This window comes from Caenorhabditis briggsae, assembly GCF_000004555.2.
Source record: "Caenorhabditis briggsae complete genome, chrI, whole genome shotgun sequence".
NCBI lineage: Eukaryota > Metazoa > Nematoda > Chromadorea > Rhabditida > Rhabditidae > Caenorhabditis > Caenorhabditis briggsae.
This window is the reverse complement of record NC_013489.2, coordinates 13,023,605-13,046,004: the sequence shown is the minus strand read 5'-3', so window position 1 is coordinate 13,046,004 and position 22,400 is coordinate 13,023,605. Positions and strand designations below refer to the sequence as shown.

The 22,400-nt window shown below is 37.9% G+C and overlaps 7 protein-coding genes across 7 annotated transcripts; 4 read left to right on the top strand and 3 right to left on the bottom strand.

The window, feature by feature from the left end:
• Window positions 1-1,661: 1,661 nt before the first annotated feature.
• CBG24178 lies at window positions 1,662-8,269 on the bottom strand (the record flags this gene model as incomplete). The annotated part of the gene is made up of 12 exons (XM_002648078.2): window positions 1,662-1,966; window positions 2,748-2,853; window positions 2,911-3,137; window positions 4,138-4,279; window positions 4,647-4,849; window positions 5,373-5,639; window positions 5,686-5,715; window positions 5,763-5,880; window positions 6,964-7,157; window positions 7,203-7,317; window positions 7,962-8,152; window positions 8,194-8,269. 12 exons carry the CDS (start codon window positions 8,267-8,269, stop codon window positions 1,662-1,664), a joined length of 1,974 nt encoding a protein of 657 aa, XP_002648124.2.
• Window positions 8,270-8,680: 411 nt separating this feature from the next.
• Window positions 8,681-9,106, bottom strand: CBG24177 (the record flags this gene model as incomplete). Its single annotated transcript, XM_002648077.1, has 1 exon — window positions 8,681-9,106. The coding sequence occupies one exon, from the start codon at window positions 9,104-9,106 to the stop codon at window positions 8,681-8,683; it is 426 nt and encodes a 141-aa protein (XP_002648123.1).
• Window positions 9,107-11,569: 2,463 nt separating this feature from the next.
• CBG24175 lies at window positions 11,570-11,839 on the top strand (the record flags this gene model as incomplete). The annotated part of the gene is made up of 1 exon (XM_002648076.1): window positions 11,570-11,839. A coding segment is annotated over one exon (270 nt), but the record flags the coding sequence as incomplete, so codon positions are not given.
• Window positions 11,840-12,825: 986 nt separating this feature from the next.
• Cbr-clec-112 lies at window positions 12,826-15,438 on the top strand (the record flags this gene model as incomplete). The annotated part of the gene is made up of 7 exons (XM_045241408.1): window positions 12,826-13,032; window positions 13,083-13,110; window positions 13,226-13,282; window positions 14,028-14,146; window positions 14,445-14,735; window positions 15,159-15,310; window positions 15,360-15,438. 7 exons carry the CDS (start codon window positions 12,826-12,828, stop codon window positions 15,436-15,438), a joined length of 933 nt encoding a protein of 310 aa, XP_045091264.1.
• Window positions 15,439-15,930: 492 nt separating this feature from the next.
• Window positions 15,931-17,970, bottom strand: CBG24173 (the record flags this gene model as incomplete). The annotated part of the gene is made up of 4 exons (XM_002648074.1): window positions 15,931-16,038; window positions 16,784-16,890; window positions 17,143-17,242; window positions 17,869-17,970. The coding sequence occupies 4 exons, from the start codon at window positions 17,968-17,970 to the stop codon at window positions 15,931-15,933; spliced, it is 417 nt and encodes a 138-aa protein (XP_002648120.1).
• Window positions 17,971-18,925: 955 nt separating this feature from the next.
• Window positions 18,926-19,980, top strand: CBG24172 (the record flags this gene model as incomplete). Its single annotated transcript, XM_045241407.1, has 5 exons — window positions 18,926-19,081; window positions 19,130-19,321; window positions 19,478-19,594; window positions 19,733-19,872; window positions 19,920-19,980. 5 exons carry the CDS (start codon window positions 18,926-18,928, stop codon window positions 19,978-19,980), a joined length of 666 nt encoding a protein of 221 aa, XP_045091263.1.
• Window positions 19,981-21,543: 1,563 nt separating this feature from the next.
• On the top strand, window positions 21,544-21,786 carry CBG24171 (the record flags this gene model as incomplete). Its single annotated transcript, XM_002648072.2, has 1 exon — window positions 21,544-21,786. The coding sequence occupies one exon, from the start codon at window positions 21,544-21,546 to the stop codon at window positions 21,784-21,786; it is 243 nt and encodes an 80-aa protein (XP_002648118.2).
• Between the last annotated feature and the right edge of the window lie 614 nt (window positions 21,787-22,400).

Here is a 22,400-nt window from a genome sequence, read left to right as displayed (position 1 = left end):
AAACTGTAATAGCTTGAGCTAAACATGCTTAACAACTTAGAATGAACAGTGGCCGAGTTTTTGCTTTATTTGGTTTTCTAGGCCACTAACTTTAATATGAGTGTAAATCCCTTTAAAATTGACTATTTTGAGTTGAAAAATTGCATTTTATTCAGCACAAAAGAAAGAATATTTTGCGAAATTCAAGTATTTATTATTCATAGTATGATCAATCAAGAAAACACATGAAATCGTAACTTGGCTCCGCATTCAATGTATATAATTTGTTGGACCTCTTTGGTAGAATATGTCCCCTTTTTGAAAACTTGGTCAAAGTTAATATCACTAGATTGAATTTTTTTTGCTGGTTCTATTCCAGTTTTTAAAATTCAAAAATGTCAATTTTGAAGCAAGTTATAACAGTTTGTAACCAGTGGCCTAGAAATTGAAAATTCTAGGCCATCACATAAAAATGATTGTAACTCGCTTCAAAATTGACATTTTTGAGTTTCAAAAAACAATATGATGCGAAGTTCAACTTTTTATTTTTCAAGTTCAATTATAATCACACATAAAATCAAAATTCGGCATAGCATTTAATGTATAATTTGTTAGACGTTTTTGGTAGAATATGTCCCATTTGTTTGTCGATTTATCACAAATTCCAATACTCCACGAACCCTGAGAAAAAGGAAAATCAAAAACCATTTTGATCAAAGAACCAGGCTTCTAGGTGTTTTAGGAGCCGAGATACAGCGCTTTAAATTTTCAGGGGAGACGCAGACAGTTAGAGCACTGTCTCGTTGTCTGAGCTCTCTCCCTTCTCTGTGCTTTCTAGTCACCAAACTTAAAATTGGCATATCTTGGCTTGTAGACGTTCTAGAAAATTGGTTTTTGAACTAATGAGTTTCTAAAAACCCATATTTTTTGATTATCTGCTTTAAGATAATCTGCCAACTTTGATTTTCGGACAATTTTCAATCTTAGTGTCTAGATTTCATTAATTTTGGTTTTAATGAAATAACAGAGCATTTATCAACTTTCTGTCCAACTTTCATCTTTCTAGGACTTCTGGGAGTTGAGATACAGCGCTTTGAAATTTTTGGAGAGACGCAGAAAGTCTAGCCGTCTGCCCCCTCTCGCATCCCTACACTCTCTAGCAGCCAAACTTTTAAAGGGGGGGACCCCGACCAGAAATTTTTATTCCATTAAAATGTGTTAAAATTTATCTATTTTTCGAATATTATTGCGAAAAAATTCAAAGAAAATCCGAAATCACCGAAAAACGGCGTTGAAAAGGAAGAAAATTCAAAAAAAGGTGCCGCCGGGGGACGAGGATTTTCAGTGAGAAACCTAGGCCACGGCAGCGGGCGCCTTTTCTACGTGGCAAATTTTCCGGATTTTTTTCAATTTCATGTCCGGCAGGTAAAAAACGTAAAAAACCACTGTCGGCAACTTGAAAAAAAGGCTGTCAGGTGCCGTGGCCTAGGTTTCTCACTGAAAATCCTCGTCCCCCGGCGGCACCTTTTTTTGAATTTTCTTCCTTTTCAACGCCGTTTTTCGGGGATTTCGGATTTTCTTTGAATTTTTTATAATATTTGAAAAATAGATAGATTTTAACACATTTTAATGCAATAAAAATTTTTGGTCGGAGTCCCCCTTTAAACGACCGCATCTTACAATTAGCTCAGAATCATCCTAGAAACTTGATTTTTGAACCAAAATGCATCTAACAAAGTGCGTTTTTTTTCTGATAGCGAGATTAAAAAAACACTCACAGAAAACTCCTGTCCGTTGGCGTTAAATTTGAGATTTGTTGGGTAACCACACTGGATCTCCCACACACACCGGTCATTGCTTATAGTCGACGTAATAAAAAAATTGGGTTCTAAAATTCTGTTGTCGGGGATTAAATAGTTTGGCCTCATTTTATGAGGGCAGTTGCACATGGTTTCCAGCGGTGGAAGATTTTTTGTGGAAGGTGTTGCTGGAAAAAGTGGTTATGATGAAATTTAAATAGATTTTTTAAGAATTTTGATCCAAATACCAAGTTTCTAGCACAATTCTAAGCTGAGATACGCTCATTTGAAGTTTAGTGGCTAGAGAGTGTGTGAAAGCGAGAGGGCGCAGNACNNAACGAGACGCCCTGCGCCCTCCTCCTTTCCATGCCCTCTCGTCGCAAACTTGAAAGGGGTGTAACTTGGGTCCCTGACGTGCTAGACAACTGAATTTTTAACGGAAAAATGTGATTTTCAATAAAGTTTCCTTTATTGTCACATTAAAACTGCTCCGATTTTTTGATTTTCAAATTTTTGACTTTTGTTTTAGGTGCAATAATTGGACTTTTGCAAGTCTAAAAATATAAAATGCGACAAACATTTTGGCCTAAAAACCAAATTTCTAGCACAATTCTAAGCCGAGATACGTTGATTTGAAGTTTGACGGCTAGTGAGTGTGGGAAGACAAGAGGGCGCAGACACTCTAACTGTCTGCGGCCTCCTCTGCTCTCTCGCCGCANACTTGATAGTGCTGTAACTCAGCTCTCTGGCGTCCTAGAAGTCTGATCTAAAAACTAACTGGTGTGAAATTTTCATATTTTTGAAAATTAAAAAAAAAAGTCTAAAAATTTTTTTGCAGTTCGCTGAAAAATGGCCGTATCTCAGCCTTTGTACGTCATAGAAACTTGGTTCTTTCACCAAAATGATCCTTGGAATGTCATTTTTTAGAATATGTATAGAGATTTAAAATTTTGAAACCAAAAAGCTCACAAAAATAAGCGCATGTCATGTATACGGATCGAGTCAGTTGTGTCACATCAGATCCGTCAATCACTGTCCACATTTCATCAACACAAAACATTTCGACGGCACGTACCTACAAAAAAAAATTAATGAAAATCTTTAATTTTTGGCTTTTTTTCAAGCTGCTCACTTCATAACTCCTTTCACTTGTCGTTAATATTTGCACCTCTCCCTCAGGACACTGAAAACTCATGGGACACCCTGATACTCTACCACCAGGATACAAGAGAAAGGGTTTGTACAGGGCGTATCTTGAAATGTTGTACAAGTAGAAATCATATGTACCGATAAACTGATCGGCATTCGAAGAATCAAAATCTATCTGTAGACAAAAACACGGGGCCGGAGTTCCGCTGGCTGAAAAAATTTGAAAAATTTTCAAGCAAATCTGGTGAAAAAACTAGCTTCCTAGGAGCATTCTGAGCTGAGTTACGGGCATTTGAAGTTTGAGGGCTAGAGAGTGTGGGGAAGCGAGAGACGTTGACAGTCTGGTCGTCTGCACCCTCTCGCCTACGCGTACTTTCTAGCCACTAAAATTCACAATGGCGTATCAGCTTATAGTATTACTCTCGTCCGAAATCAATGCACGTTGCGGCCGAAAATTTACTTAAAATCGCATCGTCGGTCGCACAGCGAAAACAACAAATGGATGCATGCGCCTTTAAATACCGTACCTCGGACGTTTTTTTTTATTTTGGGCCCTATTTGGTAAGTATAAGTAAAATAATTAAAGATTTATAAGAATTACACAAAATCAGACAGAAACAAGTGAAAAATAAAAGAAAAAGGCAAAAATAAATGTTGAGGTACTGTATTAAAGGCGCGTGCAATAATTTGAAAAATACAGTAGAGTTCTCTCTGTGAGAGCTAAGCTCCGCCCACCATTGTTTTCTCGGCCGCAACTTGCATTGATTTCGGACAAGAGTAATAGTCATGGAAACTTGGTTTCTGACTTAATGTGTTTCAAAAAATTCATATTTCTTGATAGTTTGCCTTAAAACAAACTGCTAATTTTAATTTGAAGTCTATTTTCGATCTAAATACAAAATTGTTTCAAGTCTACCTCCGATAAAAAATACAGAAAATTTCACGATTTTCTGTACACGTTTCAGCTCTTTAGGGTAGCTAGAAGCCGAGATATAACGCCCCAAAGTTCCTGTAAGAGACGCAGACAGTCTGATCGTCTGCACTCTCTCCTCTCCCGACACTCTCTAACCCTCGAAATTCAAATGGGCATATCTCAGCTTGTAGACGTCCTAGAAACTTGGTTCTTGGACCAAAACGTTCCAAAAAATGTGTTCATTCAGATTTTGATTGTTTAAAACTTATTTTCAAGTTGTAGTTTTGGAAAAATTACGTTTTTGAGTTGTAACAGCATTTGGAACTTGTTTTGTACATCCGAAATTGAAAATTTCGATTCCAGACCAACTGCCACCGTTCGAGTTTTGAATATTCCACCTGAAGCTGTCCGGTGAGCATTTTGCGTCGAGACTTTGGCTCTGGAAAGGAGTACAATATAAGATATCTCAACTGTGAGCTCAAATATCTCGGTTTCGGTGAAAGCTCTCGAAAAACGATCAACTATCAAAATATAATTGATGATGTGATAAACATTTCATCAGTTGATCACTCATTAATATCTCTTACAGTAATCGAGATAATTGAGATCAAAGTAATACCGCGTAGTTGAGCCGGTAACGGTGCGCCCCCTCAACTTCGAGCCCATATATCTCGGTCCCTGTAAAAGATATCAAGAATCGGTCAACTGACAAAATATTACTGATAAAGTGATACACATTTTATCAATCAACTACTTTTCGATATCTTTTACAGTAACCGAGATAAATTGTCGTTTTCAAAACTCACAAAATACTTCTGCCCATAAACCTCCACAACCGCATGTGCCTCATTCTTACAACTGATTTCCCAATGACAATGATCGTCGGATACTGTAGATTTTACTTCAAAATTGTTCATCAGTGTTGTTCTGTCGAGTGAAGCTCGAAGCATGTAGTTGTCGCAGCTACACATTGGAGAAGTTGGAGGATCTGGGTTTGGCAGAGGAGTAGCTGGAAAAATGTGTAGTTTTGGTGAAATAATCAGGTTTCTAGGTGCTCTGGGAGCTGAGATATGAACGTTTCAAGTTTCTGTGAGAGACGCAGACAGTCTAGCCGTCTGCACTCTCTTGCCTCCCCGCACTCTCTAGTCCCTAAGCTTCTGAAGCCCGTATCTCGGCTCATAGGCGTCCTAGAAACTTGATTTTTGAACTAATTTGTTTCTAAAAATCCATATTTTTGATAACTTTCTTAGATTTTGTTAATTTCAATTTTGAGCCAATTTAACATTCAAAAATTTTGAGAAATTGGCTTGAACTATCCCTTAAGCGGTAAAGTAAGAAATTTCCTATTTTAAAATCAAACTTCAAACTACCGTATCTCAGCTCCTAGGCGTTCTAGAGACTTTGTTTTTAAACCAAAATGATTCTCAAAATGTACTGTTTTAGAGAATAGCAAAAACTCACAAAAATTCACGCAAACCGGCATTACGAAATCCGGCATGAAATCCAAAAGTTCGTCATACGGCATAACGTACCATCTATGATTAGATTCACAGCGCATTTCAAAAAAGTCAATATCCGATGGTTTTGCTTCGAATTGATAGAAATCCAGAAAAAATATCTGCTAGTTCCGGCTGGACAGCGATAATTAGCAACACATCCGTTTTCCCTAATGCTAAAAATAAATTCTTCCGGTGTGACTAAATCGTAATGCGACAGATTTTTGAGATACAAATCGAAATGGCCGATATATTCTTTGGCGTTGCTAGTGACGATATCCATATAGGCGCATGGGCAGGTTACTGAAAAACAATTCAAAAAAATTGAAAATAAATCCGGAATACTCACATTGTGGAGGTTCAGTCGCCGCTGGGGTTTCTGAACAAAAAATCATTGGGTACAGTACTACAGTATACAGAACCTACCGTAATCCACACAAGCTCCATAAAGTTTGTCAAAGATTCTCAAGCTGCCAGTTTCATCGGCCACTTGCCATGTTTGGCTGGTTGGATCGCAAAATCCGTCGGCCGGATACTCGCCGAACTGGAAACTTTAGTTTTCGAATTTTTTTCAAAAAATGAATTTGATTTTCAAAATTAAAAAAAAAAGGTAAATTTCACACTAATTAGTTTTTAGATCAAGCTTCTAGGACGCCGGAGAGCCGAGATACAGCGATTTGAAGTTTGGCGACTGGAGAGTGTTGTTAGGCAAGAGACGCAGACGACGAGACACTATGCGTCTCTCACCTATTCATACTCTCCCAACAAACTTGTAAAAAATGAGCTTCCTAGGATCATTTTGAGCTGAGATACGGTTCCTTAAAGTTTGACAGCTAGAGAATGTGGGGAGGCGGGAGACGCAGACAGTCTAGATGTCTGCACTCTCTCGATTCCCCACACTCTCTCGCCTCAAAACTTCAAGGCACTGTTTCTCGGCTCACAGGCATCGTGAGAACCTGGTTTTTAAACCAAAATCATTCTCAAAACATCTATTTTCCAAAATCCAACTTTTAAGGTGGCCTATAAAACCGAATTTCTAGGCCACCTAATTAAAATGTTCACTTTCACCTAAATTTGATCACTTTAAAATCTAGTTTTGTTATATTCCGACGAAATTACAATTTTCAAAACATTTTCAATTTACAAAAAAAACTGAGTTTTGAGCCGAGTTACGTCCACTTCAAATTGGTGGCCTCGAAATCCAAATTTTTGGAAAGCTAAGCCATATTTTCCATCACTCGACTTCAATTTTTCTCCCCAATCTAATGCATTTTTCAGAACTCAAAAATCTCAATTTTGAAGCAAGTTACAGCCATTTGTAACCAGTGGCCTAGAAATTGAAAATCCTAGTCCCCCTTTGTAACTCGCTTCAAAATTGAGATTTTTGAAATTTGAAAACTGGTTTAGACTTAAGAAAACAAATGTAACAATATTATAATAAACCTGGCCTAGGTATCTCAAATTTTGGATTTCTAGGCCACCAACTTCAAATGATCATAACTTGTCTTAAAATTGAGATTTTTCAAATCTAAAAACTGGATTGAACTCAGTGAAACGAATCTAACAAACAAATAGTTAATTTGGCCTAGTTTTCTCAGAAATTGGTTTTCTAGGCCACCAAACTTACCATAACCGCTTCATTCGAATTAAACATGACCAAACTATAGCCTTCATCACAACCAAATGACACTGAGCAATCTTCTACGTTCATGTATGGATCCTTAATTGCATAACCAGATATATTTTCCTTGAAAGGATGATTTCCTAGTATGACATCAAAGTTTTCCTCGTTTATAGTGGCACTATAGCACAGACATTTTCCTGAAAAGTTGGTTGTAGATGAATTATTTAAAATGTCCGACCTACCGTAACCCACACATGCTCCATACAATCTGTTAAATGTCCGAAGTTGTGTGCCATCATCTTCCATCCAAGTTTGAGTGTACGGATCGCACATTCCATCAATTCCATATTCACCGAACTGCAAATAGAAAAAAACAAAAAATAGAAAAATTTCACACAATTCAGTTTTTAGATTAGGTTTCTGGGACGTCAGACAGCCAAGTTACAGCGCTTTGAAGTTTTCAGCCGAGAGAGTGTGGGGGCGGGGGAGGACGCAGACGGTTATGGTGTCTGCGCCCTCTCGCCTCCTCACACTCTTTAGCCACAAAACTTCAAATCGCTGTATCTCGGCTCAAAGTTGTGTTAGGAACTTGGTTTTTGGACCAAATTGATTCTCAAAAAGTTTTTTTAAAAAGAAAGCCACACAGTATTTTTAATTTCAGTAGCTAGGAACCAAACTATGACTGCTTAAACTTTTTCAACCGTCATGTTGCTAAAAAATCTATAAAATCTAAAAGTTTCGGCACATTCCTATTCAACATTCACTTCTCTAGCTTGTCCAGGAGCCGAGATACAGTCTTCTAAAGTTTTCGGAAAGAGAGCATGCAGAAGGAGGGGGGCGCCGACAATTTGAGTGTCTGCGCCCTCCCGCTTCCCCACACTCTCTAGCCACCAAACTTCAAATCTCTGTAACTCGACTCAAAATAGTGCTAGAAACTTGAATTTCTGACCAAAATGATTCGTTTTTTTTGGATTACTGTAGTTCTAAAAAAATCTTCTTACCATAACCGCATCTTCTGTATCAAAAACAACCAAACTAAATTCAGGATCACAATACATCAATATGGAGCAATCCTCCAAGACAATAGTTGGGGGTTCCAATGCCTGATTTGAGATATTTTGATAAAAATTATGAGTTTCAATTTCAAAAGTCTCTTGTTGGTCTATCGCCAGAGAGGGGCATTCACATTTTGCTGAAAATCATTTTGGGTTACTGTAGATAGGATTAACTCACGTGGCTCTGGACTGCGAACGCGTAGACATCCATGGATTACTGTAACAGAGATTAGCAATAGGAAAAACTGTTTCATAGCTATGGAAATAATGAAAATGGAAGGGGGTGGTGTGGTTTATAAAGGGGCTAATTAACATAATTATCATAATTGTTGCATTTTGCATTATGATTGTTGAATTTTGGATTTTGCAAGAGAGAAGAGAACGCAGACAAAGCAATTGGAGAGCGCAGACGACGAGACACTCTGCGTCTCTCACGTGAAACTTTGAAGCGTCATATCTCGGCTTGTAGTAGCCCTAGAGAGCTGATTTTTGGACCAAAATGTAGGCAAGATTGTGGATTTTAAGAGGTTATTTGTTTATTGATTTTTTTTAGATAGGAAAATACAAGAAAAAGAGATTTTAAATTGAGGAAAGGAAGGAAAACAATCAGAAAATATTCGAAATTGATTAAAAGATAAAGGACAAGAAAAATGGGTTTAGACAGATCACTCCCGCCACTTCCACTGGCCGTCCTCTTGGTAAGCTTCTCCGGAACACATGGCCTCAAACTTCCAGGACGCTTCAGCCTCTTCCATCTCATATTTCGCCGACTCCTCGACCTTCAACACCTTCTTCAATTGCTTCTGAATCCTCTTGAGTGCCTCTTCCTTCTCCTGATTCTTTTTTTGGAATGCTGGCTTCGGCTTCTGAATCTTCGGCTTCTGATGCATCTGATGAAGTGCTGTCATTCGCTGAATCCTCTTCTCCATGGCCTCTTTTTGTTGTTGGAGTGTTTTCACATCCTCCGACGCCTTCTGATGAGCCTTCATGGCTGTGATGTATTCATCTCCAAGCATTTGGATCTTCTTTTTGATGTCAGCTTTGCTCTCGACGTGGGTATTTTTTGGGACAGTGACCTTAGTCTTAGCCATGGTGATGGGTGATTCTGAAAAATAAAGGATTTCAACAGAGCAGAAAAGGATCTAAAAGGTAAAAAATGTTCAGGAGCGGAATAATCAATAAAATAAGATCGCCTGGCTAATAACAGAGGATACAAGAAAATGATTTCACAAGACTAATGAATACAACTGAATATGAGGATCACCATCCCCACAGGACGAGACTCCGCCCACTTCCCACCTGGTTTCTCTGCGTCTCTCTATGATCGCACTATCTCATCATCTGGCAGCCTTCAGATCATCATGTCACATACCGCCCGGTTTTATGATCCCATTACTAAAACTGATATGATGTGAAGAGAGCATTACAGTCAAAAATTAGATTTCCTGTGGGAATCAGTGTTCTTTGGACTTTCGAGTGTCATATTTCGGTCACTGAGAGGGCGCAGACGACGAGACACTCTGCGTCTCTCACGTGAAACTTTGAAGCGTCATATCTCGGCTTGTAGTAGCCCTAGAGAGCTGATTTTTGGACCAATATGTATGCAAGATTGTGGATTTTGAGAGATTATTTATTTATTTATCCTTTTGGATAGGAAAATACAAGAAAAAGAGATTTTAAATTGAGGAAAGGAAGGAAAACAATCAGAAAATATTCGAAATTGATTAAAAGATAAGGAACAATGGGTTTAGACAGATCACTCCCGCCACTTCCACTGGCCATCCTCTTGATAAGCTTCTCCTGAACACATGGCCTCGAACTTCCAGGACGCTTCAGGCTCTTCCATCGCATCATCCGCCGATTCAAAAAAATTTAATAGAATCTAGAAGTTTCTAGAAGTCAGTAATATAATTCAGAAGCGGAAAAATCAATAATGGGGTTATTCAGTGAGAAGCAATTCAGCAAATTGCTGGTTTTTTCCTTATGCAGAAAGCAGAAAAACCAGCAGTTTTGCTGGGCCGCGGAAGCAAGATTGCTGGAGTTTTCTAGGCCATGTGAACTCGTCCTCCTCCTCGTGGAGTACACGGCAAAAACATTTCCCCGTAAATCGCCACAAGATTAAAGGCGCAACGACTTTCCCGGTTGAGTCTCGCTCCGACTTTTTTCCTGGACTCCTCGGGAAGGACGAGTTCACATGACCTAGAAATCTCGATTCCGCGGCCCCAGCAAAATTGCTGGTTTTCCTGCTTTCTGCATAAGGAAAAAACCAGCAATTTGCTGAATTGCTTCTCACTGAATAACCCCATAAAATAAAACCGGCTAGCTGTTGACAGAAAATGAAAGAGAATGAGATCCCAACTGAATATGAGAACTATAAGCATCACAAGACGTCAAGAGAAGGTTCTAGAAGCCAGGAACATAGTTAAGGAGAGGAAAAAGCAAATAAAACAGTATCATCTTGCTAATGACACAGAATAAGAGAGAATGAGATAGACCCCCACCATCACAAGGTGTCTTGAGAGACTCCGCCCACCTCCCCATCTTTTTTCTCTGCGTCTTTACATTATCATGTCATTACATAGGATACACCTGGTTTTATGGACCCATCTAAAACTGTGATACGATGTGAAGAGAGCCCTAATACAATACTACACATAACTGGGTTAAAAAACATTGTGAATCAGAAAAACTGGAAATCGCCTGAAAATACAAATTCCGAGAAACATTTTTTATAGAAAAATCAACTTTTTAGCTTCATTCTGAGGCGAGTTACAGGCATATGAAGATTTGCAGCTAGAGAGCGCAGGGAAACAAGAGGGCGCAGGCAATAGGACAATCTAACTGTCTGCGTCTCTCACAAAAACTTTGAGAAGTTATATCTCGCCTTCTAGTAATCCTAGAAAAACGAAACTTGTACAGAAGTCGTGAAATTTTTGATATTTTCCATTTGAGGTGGATTCGAGGTCTCTGATTTGTCTAAAATGACACAACATTTTCCTAAAGTTTGACACAAAATGAATTTAAAACTTGAACCCTAATAATTATGGTACGCACTGTACAAGGGTTTAAGTTTTAGGTTCATTTTGTGTCACACTTTAGGAAAAAATGTTGTGTCGTTTTAGGGAAATCAGAGACTTCAAATACACCTCAAATGGAAAATATAAAAAATTCGCAACTTCTGTACAACTTTCATCTTTGTGGGATTACTAGAAGACGAGATATAACACCTCCAAGTTTTTGTGAGAGACGCAGACAGTTCGTTTGCCCTATTGCCTGCGCCCTCTCGTTTCCCTGCCCTCTCTAGCTGCGCAACTTCAAATGCATGTAATTTGGCTTAAAATGAAGCTAGAAACTTGGTTTTGAGTTCAAAAAGTGCTTTGAATTTTGTATTTGTAGTCAACTTAAAATTTCAATCTTTTAAAAACTAATTAGCGGAGATATGGCACTCCAAAGGGAGAATTCCGATTCGCACAACGAATTAACTGTTTTAAGATCCTCTTCACATCGCATCACAGTTTTAGATGGGTCCATAAAACCAGGTGTAAAGTCAACAGAAGGAATCCGAGAAGAAGATTCAGAGATTAAAGGCTCTTCATCAGATGCACCAGAAGCGGAAGATTCAGAAGCCGAAGCCAGTATTCCAAAAAAAGATTCAGGAGAAGGAAGAGGCACACAAGAAGATTCAGAAGCAATTGAAGAAGGCGTTGAAGGTCGAGGAATCGGCGAAAGATGCGATGGAAGAGGCTGAAGCGTGCTGGAAGTTTGAGGCCATGTGTTCCGGAGAAGCTTATCAAGAGGATGGCCAGTGGAAGTGGCGCGAGTGACTTCTATACTAAAATTCCTCGTTTCTTATCTTGTTATCAACTTCGAATATTCTCTGATTGATTCTCACACTCTCCTCAATTTCAAATCTCATTTTCTTTGTATTTTCTCGTTCAAAAAGTTACATAAATTAATAACTAATCTCAAAATCCATAGTCTTGCCTATATTTTGGTCCAAAAATCAGCTCTCTAGGGCTACTAAAAGCCGAGATACGACGCTCTAAAGTTTCAGGTGAGAGACGCAGAGTGTCTCGTCGTCTGCACTCTCTCTCACTTTTCTACACTGTCTTGTTGTCTAACTTCAGAAGCTTGTAACTTGGCTCAAAATGAAGCTAGAGACTTGATGTTTTCACCAGAATGTTTTTCGAAATGTGCTTTTTCAAAAGGTGTTCTCAAAATTTGAGTGCTGCCTGCAAAAAGCCAAAATATGACGGCCAAAGTCTTCTTTTATCTGATTTTGTTCTGAAATCTGGAAATCTGAAAAATTAGGCACATTTCTGATTAATTTTAATTTTTCTAGCTTGTCAGGGAGCTGAGATATAGAGATTTAAAGTTTAGAGGAGACGCAGACGGTTTGAGTGTCTTGTTGTCTGCGTCTCTAATCTTCTCCCGCTGTCTAGTTGTCAAACTTCAAAGGCTTGTAACTTCGCTCAAAATGAAGTTAGAAACTTGATTTTTCGATCGAAAAATTTCTCGAATTCTATATTTTCAGAAAATCTTTAATATGACACTTCAAAATTCGTGTTAGAAAATTCGTGTTTTTCCTTTCTCGACTATATTGGTCAAGTTGATTTTTTTTTGGAACTTTCCCGAAAAAAAAAGTCCGCTAGACAAACATCCATAGCAAAATAAAATATTCAACATCATATTTTGGCTCATGTTTTCGGAGCTCATTATGCGGTGTTGCCATGCCGAAAAACGTTTCGGAAGACTTCGGCGCCCCCTAAAAATTTTAAAAGTCACATTTTCTTATTTTCCCCGACCTCAAATGCCTCTTCTTTTGTTATTAGTACTCATTGGGATTACTGTAAGGATTACTGTATATTTCGCTCCACCCACATCAACATTTCAGACTCAAGACACAGAAAAAATGATCTCAATTTTCGGAACCCCCGTATCTTATACCACATCTACAACAATGAATTTCAACTTTAGCGATTGTATGGACTACTGTTTGGAAATGCCCGCTTGTATGGTATGCGCCTTTAAAAGAGCATACAGTAGTCAAAATAGTTTGATGTGTAGGTTGTGCAGGATAATGGAAATGGGACTTGTCAGATTTTCGATTACGGACAAATTTCGAGTGTACAGGAGGCCACTAGCGGGCCGAAAGTGGCTATGAAGGTCTGGAGATGGATTAAAATTATTTTTAAAATTTGAAATTTCAGATGAATCTGACAGGCAGTGGTACTTGTCCAGACGCAGCGTCGGAGAATTCGGTTACGGTAAGCCTGCTTTTCAAGCTTCATTTTGAGCTCTCTTTTTACATAAAACGCGGACTAGCAGTTTCTTTTAAAACAAATTATCTTTAAATATGGATTTTCAGACACCTACTAGTTCAAAAAGCAAGTTTCTAGGATGTCTATAAGCTGAGATACGCGCAATTGAAGTTTGGCGGCTAGAGAGTGTGGGGAAGTGAGTGAGCGCAGACATCTAAACAGCTCTAACTGTCTGCGTCTCCTCTAAACTGTAAAGCGCTATATCTCAGCTCCCAGGCAAGCTAGAAAAGTGAAACTTGATCAGAAATGTGTGAAATTTTTATATTTTCCGGTTTTCAAACAAAATAACATCATTAGAAAATACGAAAAACTTTTGGAAGGCGTTTTCTGATTTTTAGCAAGCGAAATCCTATATTTTAAAACAGTTTCTGAATAAGTACAATTTAAATAATATTTTGGTAAAAAACCAAGTTTCTAGCTTCATTTTGAGCCGAGTTACAGCTAATTGAAGTTTCGAGGGTCAAGATTGTGGAGAGGCAAGAGAGCGCAGACATCTTGCGTCTCTAACTGTCTGCGTTTCTTATAGAAAACGTTAAAGCGCTATATCTCGGCTCCTAAGCAAGCTAGGAATTTCAAAATTTTATAGAGACGCAGACAGTAAGACTCTCTAACTATCTGCGTCTCTTCAAACTTCAAGGCGCTGTATCTTGGCTCCCAGACATCCTAGAAACCTGATTTTTTCTCCAGACAGCAACTGTTGTTGGACCATACAACACCACCTACTCAAATGGAATCTGGAAATTTACCACTCTCGCATGCCCAACCAACTTCACCTTGGTGGAACGGCCACTAGGACAGTGGTGTATTGGGGTGAGTTTTAATAAAATTTTGAAAATCTTAGAATAATTTAGCTTCAAAAATAACGTTTCTAGGACTATTTTGAGCCAAGTTGCAGTGATTTGAAGTTTTGTGGCTATAGAGTGTGGGAAAACGGGAGGGCGCAGACAACGAGACGTCCCGCGCCCTCCTCGTTCCGCATGCTCTCTCGCCTCAAACTTCAAATCGCTGTATCTCGGCTTCTAGACGTGCTAGAAACTTGATTTTCAAACGAAAATGTCTAAGAAGTTTCAAATTTTTAGATCGTAACAAATAATCTAGAATTTTTAAGGTTATCCCAGCGTCTAATGCAATAACTCAAACCTATGCATCTACTGCTTGCTCTGCTCTCTACGGAGGAGTTCTAAGCGGGCTTCAGTCTCTTGACGAATATAATCTGGTCATTGGTGAGCAGGAAGTGCTGGAAATTTTTAGAAAAAAAGTTTTAGAAATGGCTCAACCCGTTTTGGCTGGATTTTCTGCTACTATTCGAAGTTATGCGGCACTGGGATTCTGGATTGATGGAAGTCGCAAAGCGGTGTGTAAATCAACCGTTACAAGTGCTTCCTGTAATGGAACGAATGTGAGTTTAAAATTTTCTCAAAATACAAAGCCCAAGAAACGTTTCAATGTGAAATTCAAGTTTCTAGCTTCATTTTGAGCCGAGTTACAGTGATTTGAAGTTTGGAGCCTAGAGAGTGTGAGGAGGCGAGAGGGCACTCTAACTGTCTGCGTCTCTCACCTAGAGCCTTAAAAATAACAAAACTTGGTTCAAAAATCAACTTTCTAGCATGCCAGGGACCCGAGATACAGATATTTGAAGTTTGTAGCGAGAGAGCGTGCGGAAGGAGGAGGGCGCAGGGCGTCTCGTTGTCTGCGCCCTCTCGCTTCTCCACACTCTCTAGCCGCCAAACTTCAAATGAGCGTATCTCGGCTCGTAGATCTCCTAGAAACTTGATTTTTACACCAAAATGATGCTGAAAATCTGAAAAACCCAAATTTCCAGGAATTTACTTTCTTTGATCCAACCCTTTCTGCCTACGACGGATATGTGTGGGGACCTCGCCAACCAAGTGGAATCTCATCAGACAACTCAAATTGCATTCAGTTCCCTTTCCTAACCGCCAATGGTACTAGTACGGGTGTGGATGATTATACGTAAGGTTTTGAGTTTGAATTTTGAGGAAAAAAGCAATAAAAATTTCAGATGCAGCTCCACTATAAGCGATACCCTTACCACCGCTTTTGTTGGCTACATTTGTGGTGTGCGCCCCAGTGTACAATAAATTTTAAATTATTTTTTTTGAACCAATAAACTCAGAAATTCCTTTTATCAACGAATTTTTGAGCATTAAAAAAAATTTTTCCTTATTTTTTGTCAGATTTTCTAATTTTTGTGTGAAAAAAAAACCCTTAAAATCGATCTAATTTAGCTTGAAATCGCTTTTATCCTAAGAATTATTCTTGCTCGTGAGGTCTTGCGCACTGTACGCAGTAGTATACAGTGCACCAATGGTTACCGTAGCCAGGTCAAAAAATCTTTTCTCAACAAATTTTCAGATTTTAAAACTGATTTTCAACCGTTTTTCATCGATTTTTCCCAATTTTTTTGTGAAAAATCGATAAAAAATCAATAAAAGTTAATTTTAAAACAAATATATGCAAAAAAAGCTTCAAAAATCGATAATTTTCAAAGATTTTCAAGGATGACCGAAAAAACTCCAAATAAAAAAATTTATTTAAAAAACAACGAAAAATCAACAAAAATAGCAAAAAAATTATTCAAAAATCTCAACAATTATGGGTCCTGAAGAAATTACAGAAGAGTTAGATGTGCAGGGTTCCGATGGATTACTGTAGTTTTTCAATGGCGATGGTGGTTTGGGCTAAAAAATTGATTTTTTTTATAAATATACAGAGAAAATCGATAATCACAGAATAATTAATTGGTCCCGACGTCGAAGGATCGGTTGGAGGCGGTTTGGCGGTCTGCAAATTCGCTCTATTGGACTTTTTCGAATTTTTCGGCGCGAAGACCTTTTTCAGCCGTTTTTTCTCAATTTTTTCGTTTTGCTCCCAATCATAAATATTTTCCTTTACATATTTCCTCATTTTCAGCATTTCCCGCTTGGAATTTGTCATTTTTGCCTCCAAAATTTGCCCTTTTCGACCCAATTCCCAAACTTTTCGCATTTTTGCGCTGTTGATTTTTTTAGCATGCGATAGATCATCGGAAAGTGAATCGATTTGTGATTGGTATCGACGCAGTTGATGGATCGATGATTTCAGAATTTCGGAAAATAGATTTTTGGCTGAAAGAATTTTTTTAAATAAAATTTTTTTTTGGATTTTTACTTTTATTTTCCTCCAAATTCTTCAAAATTCTTTCGAAATCTGAAGTTTCGAGCTTTTTGGACAGCAATTTTTCGAGAATTTCCGCCGAATTTAGCGTTTTTTCGGTCATCCCTGGAAATTGCTGAAAAAATTGAACTTTTAAGCATTTTTGGAAATTTCTAGGCGTAAGATTGATTTTAAAAATTGTTTCATTATTTTTTTACAAAAAAATCCATGAAAAACTTGTTAAAGTTCGATTTTTAAATCGGAAAATTCATTGAAAAAATGATTTTTCACCTGGCTACGGTAGGCAATGGTGCATTGCGGACTATTGCGTACAGTGCGCAAGGCCTGACGAGCAAGATGTGTTTTTAGTTTAAAATTGATTTTCGATCGATTTATAGCTAAAACAGATCGATTTTCAGGCATTTTCCACACATAATTCGATAATACTGACTAAAAATTATGAAAAATTCAAGAAAAATGCTCACAAATTCATTGGAAACAGAAAAATTGACAAGAAATTGAAAAAAATTATTTCTGTCCCAAATAAACAATTTTCCTCTTCAAAATCCCATAATAACCAAAAATTCGATAAATCAAATTTGGCGATCCATCGATTCCGAAGTTCTCTGTATTGCTGGCTCGATGCTCACAGTCCAGAAATCCGTCGAAAAATCCACCGAATGGAATTTCCAGAGCTGTAAGGGGCGTGGCTTGGGGGCTACGACGATTGTTGATTTGCACACATTGCTCCTGGAAATCAATTGTTTATTAAAATTTGAAATTTCCAGAAAAATCGAAATTAAAAAAAAAAAATATTTTTTTGGAATTTGTGAAAAATTTGAAATTCAGTTGATTATCCACCTTTCCATCATTTTCACTATTCTCGATTCGTTTAGAGCTTCAAAACGAGCTCAAACACGACCTAGTTCCTTCTACTTTGGGGTTACTGTAGTTTCCGCGGCGGGACCTCCAAAGTGGGCGGAGCCTAGTCGTGTTTGGGCTCGTTGTGAAGCTCAAAAAACGCTGAATTTGAAAATTCAGGTCTCAAACGATTAGAAAGATTTTTAAGCGAGAAATGACAAAAACTGGAAAATTTCCAAAAAATTGTTTTTTGAAATTTCGAAAAAATGTTTTGAGACAATTTTTTTTTGAAACTTCAGTTGTTTGTTCTGAAAATCAAATTTCCAAGTGTGACACGTTGAGAGCTTCAAAATGAGCCTAAACACGAACTAGGTCCCTCTATTTCGGTATTACTGTATTTTTCGCGACGGGACCTTCGAAGTGGGCGGAGCCTAGTCGTGTTCGAACTCGTTTTGAAGCTCTCAACGCCCTGAACTCAGATTTTTAAGTTTCAAAACTCCAAAATCAAAACTAACCTCCCCCCAGCCGTCATAAAACTCGTTGAGCGCGTCGAAAATGCTGGCTTGGACCAGCGAAAAAATGGAGGCTAGAATAATAAGGGAATGGAGAATTTTCATATTTTTTTAAGAGAAAAAAAAATGAAAAGTTTCAAAAAATCGAAGGTTTTATAGAATTTTTTTTCGAAATTTTTGAAAAAAAAGTTTCAGAAAAATTGTCCGAAAAAATTTTTTTTTTGTTATGCAAATTTGGAAATTTTGGGGTGTTTTGTCATGAAAAATCAAAGAAAAAAAGATACTGTAAAAAGTGGAGTTTGATTTTTGACTTTTCAAAAATCGGAAAAAATCGAAAAAAACATTTCTGAACATTTTCAAAAAAAATTTTTTTTCGAAAATTTCAAATTTTGAAAAAAAATAGGAAATCCACCGGATGTTTTGGAAAACAAACCAGAAATTCGAATCTGAAGTCAAAAGAGCTTCAAAACAAGCCTAAACACGACCTAGTTCCTTTTATTTTGGGTTACTGTAGTTTTCGCAGTGGGTCCCAAAGTGGGCGGAGCCTAGTCGTGTTTGGGCTCATTTTGAAGCTCTGGACGCGCCAAATTTGAATTTTCAAGTTTCAAAACTGTAAAATCTATTATTTAGCCCAAAAATTCAGAATTCCCAATTGTTCCGAGGGTTCGTGTGTGGAAAAGTGTCAGTAGAACGACAGTAATCCCAAAAAATGTTGTTTGAAACAGCAAAATTTCAATATTAATAATTTATGTAGTTTGGCATCTTTTTTTCCGATTCCGATTTTTCTGTTTCCATAGTTTTCATGAATATTTTTCCCCCTCTTTTTTCATTTCTCCGAAAATCCAAACCAGAAAAAATGTTTCTCCTTATTTTACTCCTATTTTCCCTTTTCAATTCTTATGCGCCTCTTACGATAACTTCAAATGGCTCGCCACAGGATTACGGTATCTACAGTAACCTCAATTTTACTTTCGAGGAGTGTTTGGACTACTGTAATGAGGATGAGAGGTGTATGGTAGGGTAATATCAGTAGATAATGTAACCCTTCAGATTACTGTAGATGATCTACGAATTCGGGAGTACGGTATGTCAAGTTTTTGAAATTGGAGAGGTAACATCGGTGAAAAGAAACAATGACATTGGAAAACGATTTGGCTATAAAATTGCGGATTCAAAAAACCCAACATGTCCAGGAGGGGATACTGTAGGCGGAGAGGTACGGTAGAAATTATTTTTTTTCCTAAAACTACAGTAATCTTTAAAGGGACACTACTTCGAAACCAATGAAACATCGGGTCGTCAAATCTACCAAAGCTACAGTATCTCGTATGACACGATTTCGGAATCTTGGATTTTCAATTCTTCAGCTATTAGAATGTGTCTAAATGAAAGATTCAAAATGTTCTTGAGAGAAAAAGGACCCTGGTGTCTAGTTGTAATGAGCTCACTGACTATAGTAATCCTCGAAACAAAGTTTTGCAGTTGGTAAAAGGCTCATTATGTTATAACCATTCGATGGCGCTTACATTGTGTCAAAAAACTCCGGGAAGAACACTAACTGGACTAGAGACTCCAGAAGAATTTGAATTTGTAAAAAGTTGGTAGTTTTAAGGTATCAGAAGATCATAGATATTCAGAGCGAGCCAATGATACGAACAAATCGAATGTATGGTTGGATGGAGTTCGAAAACCGGAATGTATTGGGAATTCTAGCTGTCAAGGGGTCAATGTAAGATTATCTTTGTCTGTTCTTTATATTTCCAAAGACGAGAGAAAAGAAAAGAAGCTGGCGGCGGTGTAAGATATGAATCTTTTACCTATTTTTTGAAATATGAAAATTTCAAAAATCTTAAAATAATCCTTGTAGGCATTCTTCTTCACCGACCCATTCCTTTCTGAGAACCCGACAGGATTTCTTTGGAATCCAAATCAACCGAATGGAATTTCCAACGATTGTTTGGTTTGGAGGAATAACCCAGATGGTAGCTCTGGGATTGATGACGTTCCGTAAGAATAATCAACCAATTAACCGATAATTATGATAATTAATTAAGGAACACAGTGGACAACTTGACTTGTTTCAATGCATATATGTGTGGACAGCCACCAACTTGATATTCAGATCTTCAATTTGAAGCAATTAAATATTTGAGAAGAGAATTTGGATTTTGCCTCTTATTTCCGAATGTCATAATATGTGTAGTTTGGCATCTATTTTTTTTCCGATTCCGATTTTTCTGTTTCCATAGCTTCTCCCGAATAATACATGCCTTCCCAGCTTTGATTCATTGCTAAGAAAAATGTATTCTCAAACAAAAATGCTTCTCCTTATTTTATTTCTATTCTCCTGTTTTGCTTCTTATCTACCCTCAATGATAATTTCGAATGGAACACCACTGGATTACGGTAACTACAGTAACATGAATATTACTTTCAAAGAGTGTGTGAAATACGGTGATGAGGATGAGAGGTGTATGGTAGGCGAATATCTATAGGTACTGAAATAGGTATGACTACTGTAGGTGATCTACGAATTCGGGAGTACGGTATGTCAGTTTTTAAAATTGAAGAGGTGAAATCGGAAAACGATTTGATTATAAAATTGCGGATTCTAAGGACTCAACATGTCCAGTAGGAGGGGATACTGTAGGTGGAAATTAATTTCCAAAAACTACAGTAGTTTTTAAAGGGACACGGCGTCGGAACCAACGAAACGTCTGGTCGTAAAATTTATCAAAGCTACAGTTTTTCTTATGACCCAGATTCGGAATCTTGGATTTTCAATGCTTCTGCTGTTCAAATTTGTCGAAGTTTTTTTTGTGAGAGACGCAGAGTACCTTGTTGTCTGCGCCTATCACCTTTCCACACTGTAAGAATTTAAGAAGAATTTAACTTTGTGACAATTGGGAATCTGATGACAAATCTTGATAGGTCCAATTGCTATGCTCTTCACAAACCCCAGGTATAGACTATGTCTAAAAATCGACTCCCAGTAGAAAAGATGAGCAATTTCACATCTTTCTGTGCAAGTTTCACTTCTCTAGCTTGAATAGAAGTCGAGATATGACGCTTCAAAGTTTCTATGAGAGACGCAGACAGTTAGATTGTCTGTGTCTCTTATCTCCTCACACTCTCTAGCTGCGAAACTTCAAATGCATGTAACTTGGCTGAAGCTAGTAACTTGATTTTCCCAGCCACAAGTTCCTCGGTCTTTGTATTTTTGGAAAATTTAATTTTTTCAAATATGTAGTGGCTGAAATATGGCACTCGAAAGTCCAAAGAACACTGATTCCCACAGGAAATCTAATTTTTGACCCTGTTGTACCGTTTTAAGGCTCTCTTCACATCATATCTGACAGTTTTATAATGGGACCGTAAAACAAAGTTGTATGTGACATGATGATCTGAAGACAGCCAGATGGTGAGAGTGTGCTAATAGAGAAACGCAGAGAAACCAGGTGGGAAGTGGGCGGAGTCGCATGACGCCTTGTGATGGTGTTGGTCCTCTTATTCAGTTGTAGGTGATCTCATTCTCATTCTCTTTTATTCTCTGTCATCAGCTAGACGATTGCATTATTGATTTTCTCGCTCCTAAATTATATTCCTGTCCTCTAGAACCTTCTAGAGTTTCTTCTTCTTTTTTCTGATCCATAATTTTTCCAGAGTCTATCATTCACCATGGCTAAGACTAAAGTCACTGCCCCTCAAAATACCCACGTCGAGAGCAAGGCTGATATCAAGAAGAAGATCCAATTGCTTGGAGATGAATACATCACAGCCATCAAGGACCATCAGAAAGCGTCGAACGATGTAAGAAGAATCCAAAGTCAACAGAAGGAATCCGAGATTCTTGATATCAGCCTTGCTCTCGACGTGGGTATTTTGAGGGGCAGTGACTTTAGTCTTAGCCATGGTGAATGATAGACTCTGGAAAAATTATGGATCAGAAAAAAGAAGAAGAAACTCTAGAAGGTTCTAGAGGACAGGAATATAATTTAGGAGCGAGAAAATCAATAATGCAATCGTCTAGCTGATGACAGAGAATAAAAGAGAATGAGAATGAGATCACCTACAACTGAATAAGAGGACCAACACCATCACAAGGCGTCATGCGACTCCGCCCACTTCCCACCTGGTTTCTCTGCGTTTCTCTATTAGCACACTCTCACCATCTGGCTGTCTTCAGATCATCATGTCACATACAACTTTGTTTTACGGTCCCATTACTAAAACTGTCAGATATGATGTGAAGAGAGCCTTAAAACGGTACAACAGGGTCAAAAATTAGATTTCCTGTGGGAATCAGTGTTCTTTGGACTTTCGAGTGCCATATTTCAGCCACTACATATTTGAAAAAATTAAATTTTCCAAAAATACAAAGACCGAGGAACTTGTGGCTGGGAAAATCAAGTTACTAGCTTCAGCCAAGTTACATGCATTTGAAGTTTCGCAGCTAGAGAGTGTGAGGAGATAAGAGACACAGACAATCTAACTGTCTGCGTCTCTCATAGAAACTTTGAAGCGTCATATCTCGA